Consider the following 12353-nt stretch of genomic DNA (forward strand, 5'->3'; position numbering starts at 1 on the left):
CTTTCAAAATACAACACAATGCATGCATGGACTCCCAGTCATAAATCATCACTATATCAACATTACGTCTCATCCTGCAGCGAGAGCAAAGGGACACCAGGAGGTCAGTGGGTCGCTGAGCTACAACAGCACCACTGATGAGGAAAAGTTAACTTTTGAGGACATTTAGCCAAAGACGTAAAACCACAGATCCTTTAAGTAAACATAACTTCCTAATGTACACACTCATGGCAGAAGCAATAATATCATGGACTCATGCCGGAATGGATGATAAATCAACCTCAAAATTGCGCAACAATCTAGACACGCTTCCATTGAGCGAGGTCGCTCACCTTCGATCGGAGCAAAACTGTGGGGCTGCAGAGTGCAGTGTAGCTATTGTATGTGGAAATTGCAAGGTAGATGAATTTATTGTGTGACTGCGTGCCCAAACCATGACGTCCCAATGCAAATGCAAAACCATTTTACTACTATCTGGAATGTTACACATTTAAAATGTATTAATGTATTGATGACATGGCTGGTTGTACAGCCTGATTCCCAAAAGCACTGCACTGCTAATGCATCTGATAAAGCTGCAAATTAGTCAAAAAGATGCCTCATTCAGAAAACTTGCAAACAACTACATGGCTCCAGCAACTGGCTGCATATAAGATGATTTTTAGGCTCACTGCAACTGATCATTTGTTCTTGTGTTCCTCAGGTGTATGCTGTCAACATAATTATTTTACTTCTCTGCCACTACAATTTTTGTATGTAAAGCACTTTGAGCTACTTTATTTTGTAGGAAAAGTGCCATACAAACAGACTTTGATTGATTAGTGATTGCAGCATCTTTTTATGACATCACTGTAGGAGCAGTAGGATGCTACAGTGAGTAGCTGAAGCCTTGCTATGTTAAATGAACGTCAGTGTGCTTCAGGCCCAGTTCAGACTAAAGATCTCCAACGCTACAGGACCATTTTAAAGCATCGCAGGATATAGTTGCAGCTGTGTGAATGAGGCCATTAAAACTTGAATTCAGGCTGGCTGGTGATAATGTTTGTCAACTCACTAATAGCTGGTTTGAGAATGCAGCAAGCAGATAAATAGGAAATTGGAGATTAAAATCTTGTTTGGTGGTTTAGAGCTATTTTCCTTTGTTTCTATTTCTGCTTTTAATAAATACATACTTTTTTGGGAGCCAGTAGACTGACACTTATTACTGAGTGGAGCCAAATGATCCACTATGGGCATCCACTGTGGACCACAAGCAAGATCAGGGTTTACAGTGAAAACTGTGCTGAACCAAACCAGACCAACTGGTGGAAATGGACCACATTTTAAATCCATGATTGTGCCTGTTTCCTTGTGAGTTTTCAAACTTTTTGCTTGAATGTGTCTCTGCTTTTGGGACTCAGATGCTTTAGCTCATTATATAACTCAATTTTTCTCAATTTGAATGATGAGCTCAACCATGAGCAGTGCAAAACTTTGGCGCTCTGATAGTGGCTCTTCAGAGGGAATCTGTTTCTGGATGTCTTCCCTGTGACGTGTCGTCATCTGCAGACAATCTGTTATCAACCATTCAGCTTCTGCTTTCCAGTTTAACCTTAGACCAATATGCTTTGATTCTTGTTCTTCTACAGTACCAAACTAGCCTCAATCATTCAGTAGTGTCAGTTTGCAGAATTGTTCAATAAAGCAGTTGTTTATGGTTGATACAGACGTGTAATCCAGGCTCCCTTTATGGTCTGATATACATAAAAGTCAAAAGTAAATGTTTAAGTTGCATGTGATTGCTATTGCATGTGACAACTTTGCAACATCATCGCTGGACTTCTGCTTGTATAATGTGAATGTCATTAAGATGGCTGCAGTAGTGTGAGTTATTCTTCTCTGTGCTTTATGTATATTGCTAGCTTTAGAGCAGTTGGCATAGTCTGCTGATTACAATGGCACTGTCTTAGCTATGCTAAAATGAAGATTCTGCACAAACAGGAGCCCCAGCATTAGTCTGTGTGATGGTAATGAATGCAGGCAGCCATGACAGTACTACAGTAGCTAAAATGTCATAACAAAAACAAAACATCTGCCATGTTTGTGTCAAATAGCTACCGCTCCAATGGTGGAAAATGACAGAAAAAGCCATGTGTTTTAACTCCAGCCCAGAAGCGGCAGAGCTGCTACATTTAGAAATTCAAACAGCCACTCACAGCCTGATGCCACCTCCAAAATGGCCACCAGAAGCTTCAATACCAAACCTGAAAGGCTCCTCGGTATCTCAGCTCCACACTGAGCTCAGTCCTAAGCTAACAATGCCAAAGTGACTTATTGTCCAGCTGTGAGCGTTTCATCTTGATACAGAGGCAAAGTGTCCAAACTGAGGGGGGGTTTAGGGATCCTCCGTGTGTGTGAGAGAGTGATAAATCCAGTCGAGAGCCTGATTCCTGACTTCAGGTGGACTCGTTCAGCTTCAGAGACTCTGAAACAGAAGAGACAGAACGGTTAGATCCAGCAGCTTGGTGCAAACAAAGTCCAAAAATAAACACCTCCTGTTTAAGTGAAGGAACACATTCTGGTAGCAATCTGTTCACATGCAATGTTTAGACAGTTCCATAAAGGCTGATCAAGTCTGGTAAGGGCAGCAAAGCAGTGCTGTCATGAGTGTTTATTTCTCCAGTAAATGCTAAATCATACTTTAATTCCCCAAGGTGTTGTAAGAATCTGCAAATACACAACCAAGTAAAGCCTGGCCCACAGTAAGAGATTTTTAAAAATTTGACTGATTATGAAAATGTGAGAGAGGTGACACATGACATGATTAGAATATCATCAAAAAATATATTTTTTACCCTTGATTTAATGCAAGAATTGAAACTTCTATATATACTAGATTCATCATTAAAAGTGGAATGTTTCATTACTTTTTTATGTTGATGTTTAGAGCTTACAGCTCTTAAAAAACTGGAAACCACAATCTCAAAATATTAGAATATCACAAAACATCAGTCCAAAAAAGGATTTATAATACAGAACTGCTGATCTTCAGGAGAATAAAGCTCATTTAGTACGTGGTCAGCGCTCCTTTTGCCTGCATTTGTGGATCTTTGCACAAATTTGCAAATCTCTGCACACATTTGCAGATCTGTACATACATTGTGGATTTGTGCACGCATCTGCAAATCTATCTACCCATTTTCAGATTTGACTGTATGCATTTGCAAATAGTTCTGCAACAATAATAACTCCATACTCAGGAACCCTTCCAGAAATCATTGTCTGTCAATACAGTTCACCATGCCATCCACAAATGCATGTTAAAGCTGTAGTAGGTGAAGAAGAAGCCATATGTGAACACGATCAAAAAACACTGCTGTCTTCTCTGGGCCAAAACTGGACTGAGGTAAAATGGAAAACTGTTCTGTGGTCAGGTGAGTCACATGTGAAATTCTTTTAGAAAAAATAGACATGGTGACCTGCAGACTCAAGAGTAGAGGGACCATCCAGCTTGTTAGCAGCTCAAAAGTCCTGCATCTCTGATGGTATGGGGTTGCATTAGTGCCTATGATGTGGACAGCCTACTTAGATAAACTCTTTAGACCTGATTAGCCACTTGTAAACAAAAATTGGAAAAGCTTCAAAATTCAACCTTAGGAAGCTTCCAGGTGTGTTTTATGTAATAGGAAAAAAGAACTAACATTAAAATCTTTTTGTCTGGTGTTTACCTTGGACCTTATTCCAGGTATCTAACTGAAAACTCCTGAACTTCAACATGAGAGAACTGGAAACGCAAACTTCCTAATTCGTTTGATGGTTTTCAGCCTCATTACTGCAGCATACAGTGCTTAACAAATTTATTAGACCACTTGTCATATTTGTCTCAAAGACCATCCAGCATCATGAAGTGCTTTAATGTGGACTCTTTCATTTTCAGTGAGCTCTCCACGTTTTACCATTTTGAACAGGAATGAGGAATTTCAAACTGAATTCACCCAAATTTGAGCCGGCTCACTGGGCTTCTCTGAGAAGTCAGAAATTAATCAAGCATAACATTCAACCACTAAAACTAATTTTTCTGTTCAGGAATGCAAGTAAATAACTATAATTTTACATATTAATCAAGAAATATTCATGTGCTTTGCTATTTTTTCAGTTTTTTTGTAAATCAGTAAATTTTAAAATTCATGGATAACAATAATAATTATATTTTAGCATTAAAAATATCATTTTGGTTGAAGAGCTTCTACATATTGGTGTATTAACCATTGCAGAAACATAAAAAATGATTTTGGTAATTACCAATGCTGTTAATGTGGGCAGCTGTGGCAGAAACCTTACTTTGGTTAGTGTTTGGGTGGTCTAATAAATTTGTTAAGAACTGTATGAAATATTTTAAAGCTCGTGCTAAGAGGAAATGTTTCTGTGTTTTTTGTTTGCTGTGTGTCTCTGGCTCTAGCTCCTGCAGCCCCACACCTGCAGGTTCTTAACTACAAGCATATTACAATCTATTAAACACACTCACACACAGGCACTTTGTAAATGTCAGCGTTAATGTACTGTAGTAGCTGCAAAAACATGTTTGGAAAACTTGGGTTAGTTTTGTGTTTAGCTGCCATGAAGGCTACTCTCTCTGCCCACTGGGGATGGAAATTGGTCCAACCTAAAACCAGAGCTACAGTGCGTATATTTAAATGTATATTTGAATATGTGTTCAGTTTAGTTTGAAGACAAACTGCTGTGTAACAATGTGAATTAATGAATTTATTTATGTGGCTCTGAGCTGCAGTGATGGTTTGAAAAGTTCAGTTTGAGTATTTCTGAAATGAAGTCAAACTCTCCATTGACTTTATGCTCAATAAAAAGTAAAACTGCTGAAGAACTTCTCGACTTTTATTTAGAGTTGTCGATAAAAACCCTCCAGAGTGAAAAACAGAGCAGTTTCTAAAACATGGAACAAACTGTAACCCTGTTTTTAGCATATAAAGTCCTCTGACCTCAGCATGCAGGTTTTTTTTTTTTAAATGGTTTTTAGTTTCTAAATAAATTTTGTTTAATATTTCCCAAGGCCCAAAACTCATCACTAATTAAATAATCTTTTTGAATATAAAATGAATGTGGTGACATTTTGAGTTTTATCTCATTAATAAAGTTTGAAGAGAGAACATTGCAAAGCAGGAACAGATCATATCATGACACTGACATTTGGTCTGATTGTATTAATTAAACCTGGGAGTCCTGTCTTAGTTTCACATATAAAGATCAGTCCCTTTCCTCTGCACAACTTTTTCCCTCTTCAGTAATCTTTATATCATCAGTTGTACAGTATTTATACTAAATAATGGCTTTTTTAAAGGATTTTTCATACAGAGCAGGTCTAAACAAAGATCTTCTTCATATGCCTTACCTTAGATTATTCAACCCCACATATTTCACTGAGTTTACATGTTGAGTTTTGTGTTGCCCGTCTGGGATCTGCCACTGTTTGGCACATTTAGCTGCACGTCTTGCTTTGTTTTTTAATCAGTCTTTTTGGCACCACATTTTTATTATCCATCTTTTGCCTCTCAACTTTCTTGGGGCAGAGGAATCAACTATTGTTAAGAGACATATCATAGAAACATGATCACAAAACAAAGAAAGTTTTTTCCAATCCCCAGTCAAGCTGTCTAGCTGTTGGAGAACATTACTGTCTACAGTGAAATGCTGCTTGAATCATAATCGCTCGTACCCCTCTGTAGCGAGTGCAGACTTCATGATCTCTTCAATCATAGACCTTTAAAACCAGCAAGGATCCGTGCTGGTTCCAGTTCCTAAACATATTTTTGAACCAGCCAGCGCATTAAAAAAAAAGAAAAAGAATAAAAGAAAAAAATTTGTTAGGAACCTGAAAAGTTGTTTTTTAGCTGGAACCAAAAAATTTTCTCACAAACCATGACATCATTAGTTGTGTGCACATCCACACTAGAACTAAGAATTTGAAAGCATCGCAATTTCTTGTGGTTCATTTTAATTTGGACATCACTGACATGTGTATCTGCTTTGTTTGCAGAATGCCCTGAAGCCTCATGCCCTTATATAGGCATAGAAGTGATGTTTCTCTATGCTAATAAGGAGAAACATGCACAAGCCCCCAGCTTACAACCGCCTGGCATAAATCAGCTTATGAACACAAGTGTGGACAATTCAGCAAGGACTTGCCATGAATCCTATGTAGGTTTCTCTTAGAAACTTTAAGAAAAAATGTAAGAAAAATTTTAAGAAGATTTTAGAGAATGGGGTCCAATGTTGTCTACAGTTCCATTAAAGTTGATAGTTCATTCACTCCCAGAGGTGAAAGTGTTGCAACAGCACTAGAAGTCTCTCCCCTTTCTGTTTTTTTTCCCCCACGTATGATATGAGTTAAAAAATACATTCAATTATCATTTTTCCTTTCTTTTTGCTCATTCTTGATTATAAGAAGGAGGGCCTTCAAAGACATTAACGAGATTTGAGAAGAGACAGCAGTCTTTTATTATGAAGTTTTTTGAATATTAGAAAAGAAAATATAGCTGAGTTTGCAGATGCATTATCAAAACAAACTAGTCAGAGACTCAGCAAAAGCTTTCCTAGTACTGTTAATGACTCTTCAAAAAAAGTGTTCACACTGAAATTATCTGTTTATTGAACAAAAATGTACATGGAGTGTCATGTTATGATTGTTTGAGGGTTTTAGTGAGGCCCAGAAGATTTTCAGGCCTCAAACTGAGCCACGGCATTATTAAGTTTGGAAAAGGCTGGTCTATGAAATGGAGATGAAATTGTATTTAGGTTGTGTCAGGTGAAACTGGCATACTGACCAGAGATATGCATAACCACATTCAGCACAGGCATGTAAATGTAAACCAGCAAGGCACAAGACCAAAGGCTGCTAATGTTGGACACATTGGACACACAGGCACTCTATAATCATGTGTTCAGGCATGTATTTCAGAAGTATCAGGTCAAATTCAACCCATGATGCCCTGCTTACTGGCTCACAACCCTTGTTGAGTCTTTGTTTGGTTTGGATCACGTTCTCACCTACGGCAAGTCAAACTCTGGTGAACTTGGAAGCAAATGGAGACCCCCATTTTTTAAAGTAGACCAGAGTTTGGTTCTCTGGTCTTCACCGCAGCTAATTTGAACCGTCACACCAACCAAAACCAAACTAACTTTCTGACAAAACACACCAGACTTTGCTGAAAGAGCTCAGGTATGAATGCATCCTTACAGTTGGCGAGCTGAAGCCGCGTTTGTTCTTTCTGTTGGCTGGGTGGGGCTCGTGGCTTGGATTTGATGTAGGTCATTTTCTTTGGTTCCATTGCACCTGAAAAAAGCAGAGAGTGAAACTTATTTCAGAGAGTTTCTCTGCAGTCATGCTTAATTTTCTCACCTGCCAAAAAAAAAAAAAAAAAAAAAAAAAAGTGGTGAAATCTGGAGGGAGGAGAGTGGAGTGACAGTGATGGGTCGACATCTGACATGTCCACAGAAAGCATGATCATCACTGTGAACTCAAAGAGTCAGGAGATCTGTGTGACAGGAAGGGAGCAGTCATTGACACACTGAAAGATGACAAATTTATAATTCTGGCTTCAAAGCAACAAGCACCTGAACTCAACTCAAGTGGAGCATCATTTAAATAAAGCTAAACGACAAAGTGACATGTTTGGGTTTAAAAGTTCTCACTATTTTCAGGACAAAATGAACCACAGGAGACCAAAAGTATAAAAATATGTAAAAACAGAAAAGCTTTTGGTCAATGCAAGACCACCAGTCTGCACTGACTCAGAGTCAAACTCACAACAGCAAAACATGTAACACAATCTATGTGTTCATGCCATGGTTCCATACATAAACCTGGGTACAGATGATGTCTTTACAATTAGATTCGATGTTCTTGTAAGGCTAATGTAGCAAGAACCTGCAGTTCCTTGAGTGTCCACCAGAGGCTGGCAGCAGAAGTACTGAAGGTCATATACACCCCATATTAACATATTTACAACAGAAATGAACATTTACAGCACAGTTCAAAAAATGGTTTTAGTCAGAAAAGGTCATGTTTTTATGGGCACAGATTGTGCTAAGGTTTAATTATTTTTTTATATTTCATCTTTTTTTTTTGTTTTAAGAAGGATATGAGATATTAGATGTATGGCTAATAACTGTGTTGCTGTTTACCTTAAGGTTTGAGACCCACCTAAGCTCCACCTCTTTGTCTTTTGTTCGCTGAGTTCAGTAACTAAATATCTGACGTCACTCAATATTTTATACATTCTATAGCCTAAAACACAATGGTGATGCCTGAGGCACATCCAAACTATGACCCCCATTATTTTCTACAAACCCACACTGGAGGCAGCCAGATGCACCTGGACGCAACGTGCTGTGGCAATTAACACCAATGCTCTACTCCCAGAGAGGTCAATTGTGGCAGGCAGTGTTTTCTGAGAGAAAAGATATTCTGTACGTCTTGACTGCTGAATAGCAGCTTTTTTTTAAGCACACAAAAAAAATTCAGCTTCATCTTCTGTTTGAGGTGTAGAATAAGTGGGAGGCCAGTCAAATACCACTGCACTTATCCATTTACCCGGTGAGGCAAAAAGTTCTGGGATCAGGCACCTGGCAGTGGCTGGTGGGAAGTTTGTCCAGTGACACCCTGCTGTTGATGAGTGCTAGGGGTGGCATGCAATGCCATGTGACACAATGCAACATGATACAATGCAATCTAATGCAAATCAATGTGATGTGATGCAAAGCGACATGATGCAATGGGACATGATGTTATGCGACATGATGAGATGCAATGTGATGTAAAGCAATGTGATGTGATACAACGCAACTTAATGCACTGAGCCCTGATCCAATTAAACGCAATGCAATGAGATGCTAGGCAATGCAACGTAATGCAATATGATGTAAAACAATGTAAAGATGAAATGCGATGTGATGCAATGACGTGATGCAATGTGATGTGATTTAATGCAACGTGATGCAATGTAAAATAATGCAATGTAACGTGGGGGAATGTAACATGATGCACTAAGATGTAAATCAATGCAATGTGAGACAATGCAACATGATGCATTCAATGTGATGCAATGCGACGTCATGCAATGCAATGAAACATGACGCTGAACAGTGGTGTGTTTTGGGCCTAAGGCCTTTCATTTTGTCTCCTTTGAAATGTTTTCCTACTTGAAACAGAGTTTTTTCCAATTTAGTACACTTGCGCAATATAACCTAGAAGGCCTACAAACAATACTGTAACCAGGTTTTCAATATACATTCATGGTTTTAGAGCTGTACCTAAACTTAGAGGTAAAGGTGTATTGAGTGTGGCAGCAACCCTAAGTAAACCCATCAGCTTCATACCTTTAAATGCATATTTATCTCTTTCTATGAGATATGTTTTACATTGATGTGTATGATTGCCATTTTGGCTGTTCCCCTGACTAGTCTGTACCTGTTTTTTTGTTTCCTGATTCATCGAATCAATCGCTTTTTTGTTTTGTTGCACATGTTGAGATGCTTTGGTAACCGTGCATAGCAGATGGATACGCCCGTTTCTCCCTGGTGAATCCATCTTGCAAAGCTCCCGTCTGCACCAATTGGGCCTGGTTAGAAAGTGACAGGACCAGTCAGCAACGAGGGGAAGTACTTCCTGGCATGACGAAAGTTGTGACGTAAACAAGCAGCAACAAGAAACTGATGCAATTATGGCAGAAGACATCAGCGTGGATGCTGCTAAAGCGCCAGTTTTATCAGAACTTGACAACATTTCTTCATTACAGGAAGAACAAAGAACAGCAGTGAGTTGTTTTCTTTTAAACAACGGTGAAAGTCGTGTCATGTCTACAGTTGCCATGGTTTGCGTTGTGCAGTTCACTATGGAGTTTAGTCCTTGGTAGGGGCAAAGCTCAATAGTGGCTACGTCACATGTTTTGTTGCTCTGCTCGGCTCATAAAGATGTGACAGACAGAGCGTTCATCCAATCGCCCTTTTCAAAGGCTCTGCCCTTTCCCAAATGCTGTCTATGAGAGGTTAACCAGATGGATGTGTGAAACACATCCACCTGGCTTGTCAGGTTAATGCTTTGGGGGTGTTGGACATAATCTGAGAAAGTACAGATGTTTGATCTTCTTGTCAGACAGAGCAGAATAATTTCATTTCACTCTAGATTTTCAAGTTTTATCTGCATGTATATTTTACTTGTAATACCTCCAAAACAATTTTAAAGGTGTGGCACAAATTTAACTTGTGAGAGATGTTGCTCACTTTTCTGGAAATAAGAAGGTGGTTGAATAAAAACTGCAGTTCAAGGGGTTTACTTGGGACAAAACATTATTTTCCTGCAAATGGATTTTTCTTTCATCATGAAGAGACAAAAAAAATATTTCTGTGGTGCTGCCAGCCTGGCCCTCTCTGTAAGCACACAATGATGTGGTGCATTGGGTCTGCACTGGGAGAGGAAGACAATAAGAATGGCCTGTTACCAACCTGGAAACAGTGTGTACTCTGAGAATGATTCTTTTTTAAGTTTATTTTTGGACAATGTTGCCTTTATTTTGACAGGACAGTAGAAGAGAGACAGGAAGTATGTGGAAAGAAAGTGGGGGAAAACATGCATCAAACAGCCCAAGGATCAGGATTTGATCCTTTAACACCAATGCCAATAGCCCTGAACTGTGCTCAAGCCTGACTATGCCCCCTTTCTAGTATCTCACTAATCTATACTCAGATTGATCCGGGCCAAACCAGGCTTGACCACTGATGTAGTATCATTATGTTGTAATATTATACATGGAGTTAAAAGAAGTGTGTATGCTCTCTCAGAGTCAGCTGAATAGAGACATGCACAGAGATCATGTCAGTAACTTCACTCACTTTGACACATGAGCAATCCTACAGTGCAAAAACACTTTTTCCATCAGTGTCAGTACCAAGAAAGAGCATGAGCACATTATGGAGCACTGACACTAGTCAACAAACTGAACTTTTGGGACCAAACGTGCTTGGCAAATTGCCCGGTGTGAGCGTTGTAAGACTCAGCCTCTTAATCCTCATCTCTTCAGTCCTTTTTATGCTGCGCAGTTTAAAATAAAACTTGTGCGTCATGTTGACATCCTGGAGGCTTCACACTGAGAACATGACTCAAGAGAACATCAACACATAACATATAGTTCCTCTGACAGTGAGAATGAGTCTGTTTCTTTGGCACACACTGTTATTAGTACACTGGGTGTAGTCGTGCCTCCACTGTGTCGTCCTGCAGGAGCGTTAATGCTGATGTGATAAACACTGAAGTTATTGCAGTGACACTCTCTGATCACTGCTGCTTTCACTGGTCTGTGACGCACCACTATATATAGAGAAATTTGTCTCTTCTTTTTTTCTCTCATATCTGTAAAACAAAGCAGTGAACCTGACAGGGTTGACACTCTGGGAAACGTGTTTTTTCATGTGATTGTAGCTTTGACATCTCCTTGAAAGCTGTCTTCTCTAAAAACAGCAGGACTGTGACAGATGTTGAAAGATGTCTCAGCCTCTTCTAAAGACTTAACAGCACATTTTGATCAAAGAGTCAATACACAGCTCTAAGAAGCATTTAAATCCTGTTTTTGAAGCAGCATTTTTACACCTGGCAATGTCAATCCTAGCAGGAGTCAGCAATGTTATTTCAGCTCATAGCTCCATAGCATTTCTAATCTGTAGTAGAGCTGCAGCTTTCCAGTTGGTTGGTTGGTTGGTTGTTTGGTCGATTAGCTCTCATCTGACCAAGATCCTGCTGGTCACTAGAAAACAAAATGCCAGGAGCTCCAACTGATTGAGAGATGCGCATCAGGAGATGAGCAATGCAGTGCTGGGCATTACAGGAAGAGAGGCACACAAAATGACGTAGAACATATTATATTCTGATTCTATAACTTGGAAACAAAACATCTTAAACTCAACAGAAAGACGCAGGATGCTTGTATTGAGGTGCTGAGAGTGTCTCTGCTGCACTCTGTCAAAGTATCAACTCCCAAAGCCTGTTTCACCTTTAAATGAAAATTTCTTTAAATGTACGTCAGCTTTAGTGTCTGTTACACACAGAGAGCAGAAAAGAGAAAAGACGATGTCTTCTGGTCATCAAGTCCTGACCAACAGACTTTTTCCACTTCATCTTGGTACATAAATGTTGCATGCTGTCTGACATATGCTCGTAAATGACACAGTGCAGGCTGGAATGAGTGATCCTGTTAATAGTTATTATAAATGATAACTATAAACTAAGGGTAACTGACTTCCTGCTTGGGCACAGACCTAGTTTACAGCTAGAGCTAAGATTTAAACATATACTCAACAATGGAAAA

The 12353-nt window shown here is 39.2% G+C and overlaps 1 protein-coding gene across 1 annotated transcript in view; it reads right to left on the minus strand.

Moving 5' to 3' along the window:
- Nucleotides 1-206: 206 nt before the first annotated feature.
- The window catches only part of LOC121522363 (nck-associated protein 5-like), a 124791-nt gene continuing 112644 nt past the window's right edge, over nucleotides 207-12353 (minus strand). Inside the window, exons 13-14 of the mRNA XM_041806610.1 lie at nucleotides 7232-7327; nucleotides 207-2464 (exon numbers count right to left, since the gene is read on the minus strand). Of these exons, the coding sequence (XP_041662544.1) occupies nucleotides 2463-2464; nucleotides 7232-7327 (98 nt within the window). The 3' untranslated portion in view covers nucleotides 207-2462. The remainder of the gene's footprint in view (nucleotides 2465-7231; nucleotides 7328-12353) is intronic.

The sequence above is a fragment of the Cheilinus undulatus genome, linkage group 15 (genome assembly GCF_018320785.1).
Source record: "Cheilinus undulatus linkage group 15, ASM1832078v1, whole genome shotgun sequence".
In the NCBI taxonomy this organism is placed as follows: Eukaryota; Metazoa; Chordata; class Actinopteri; order Labriformes; family Labridae; genus Cheilinus; species Cheilinus undulatus.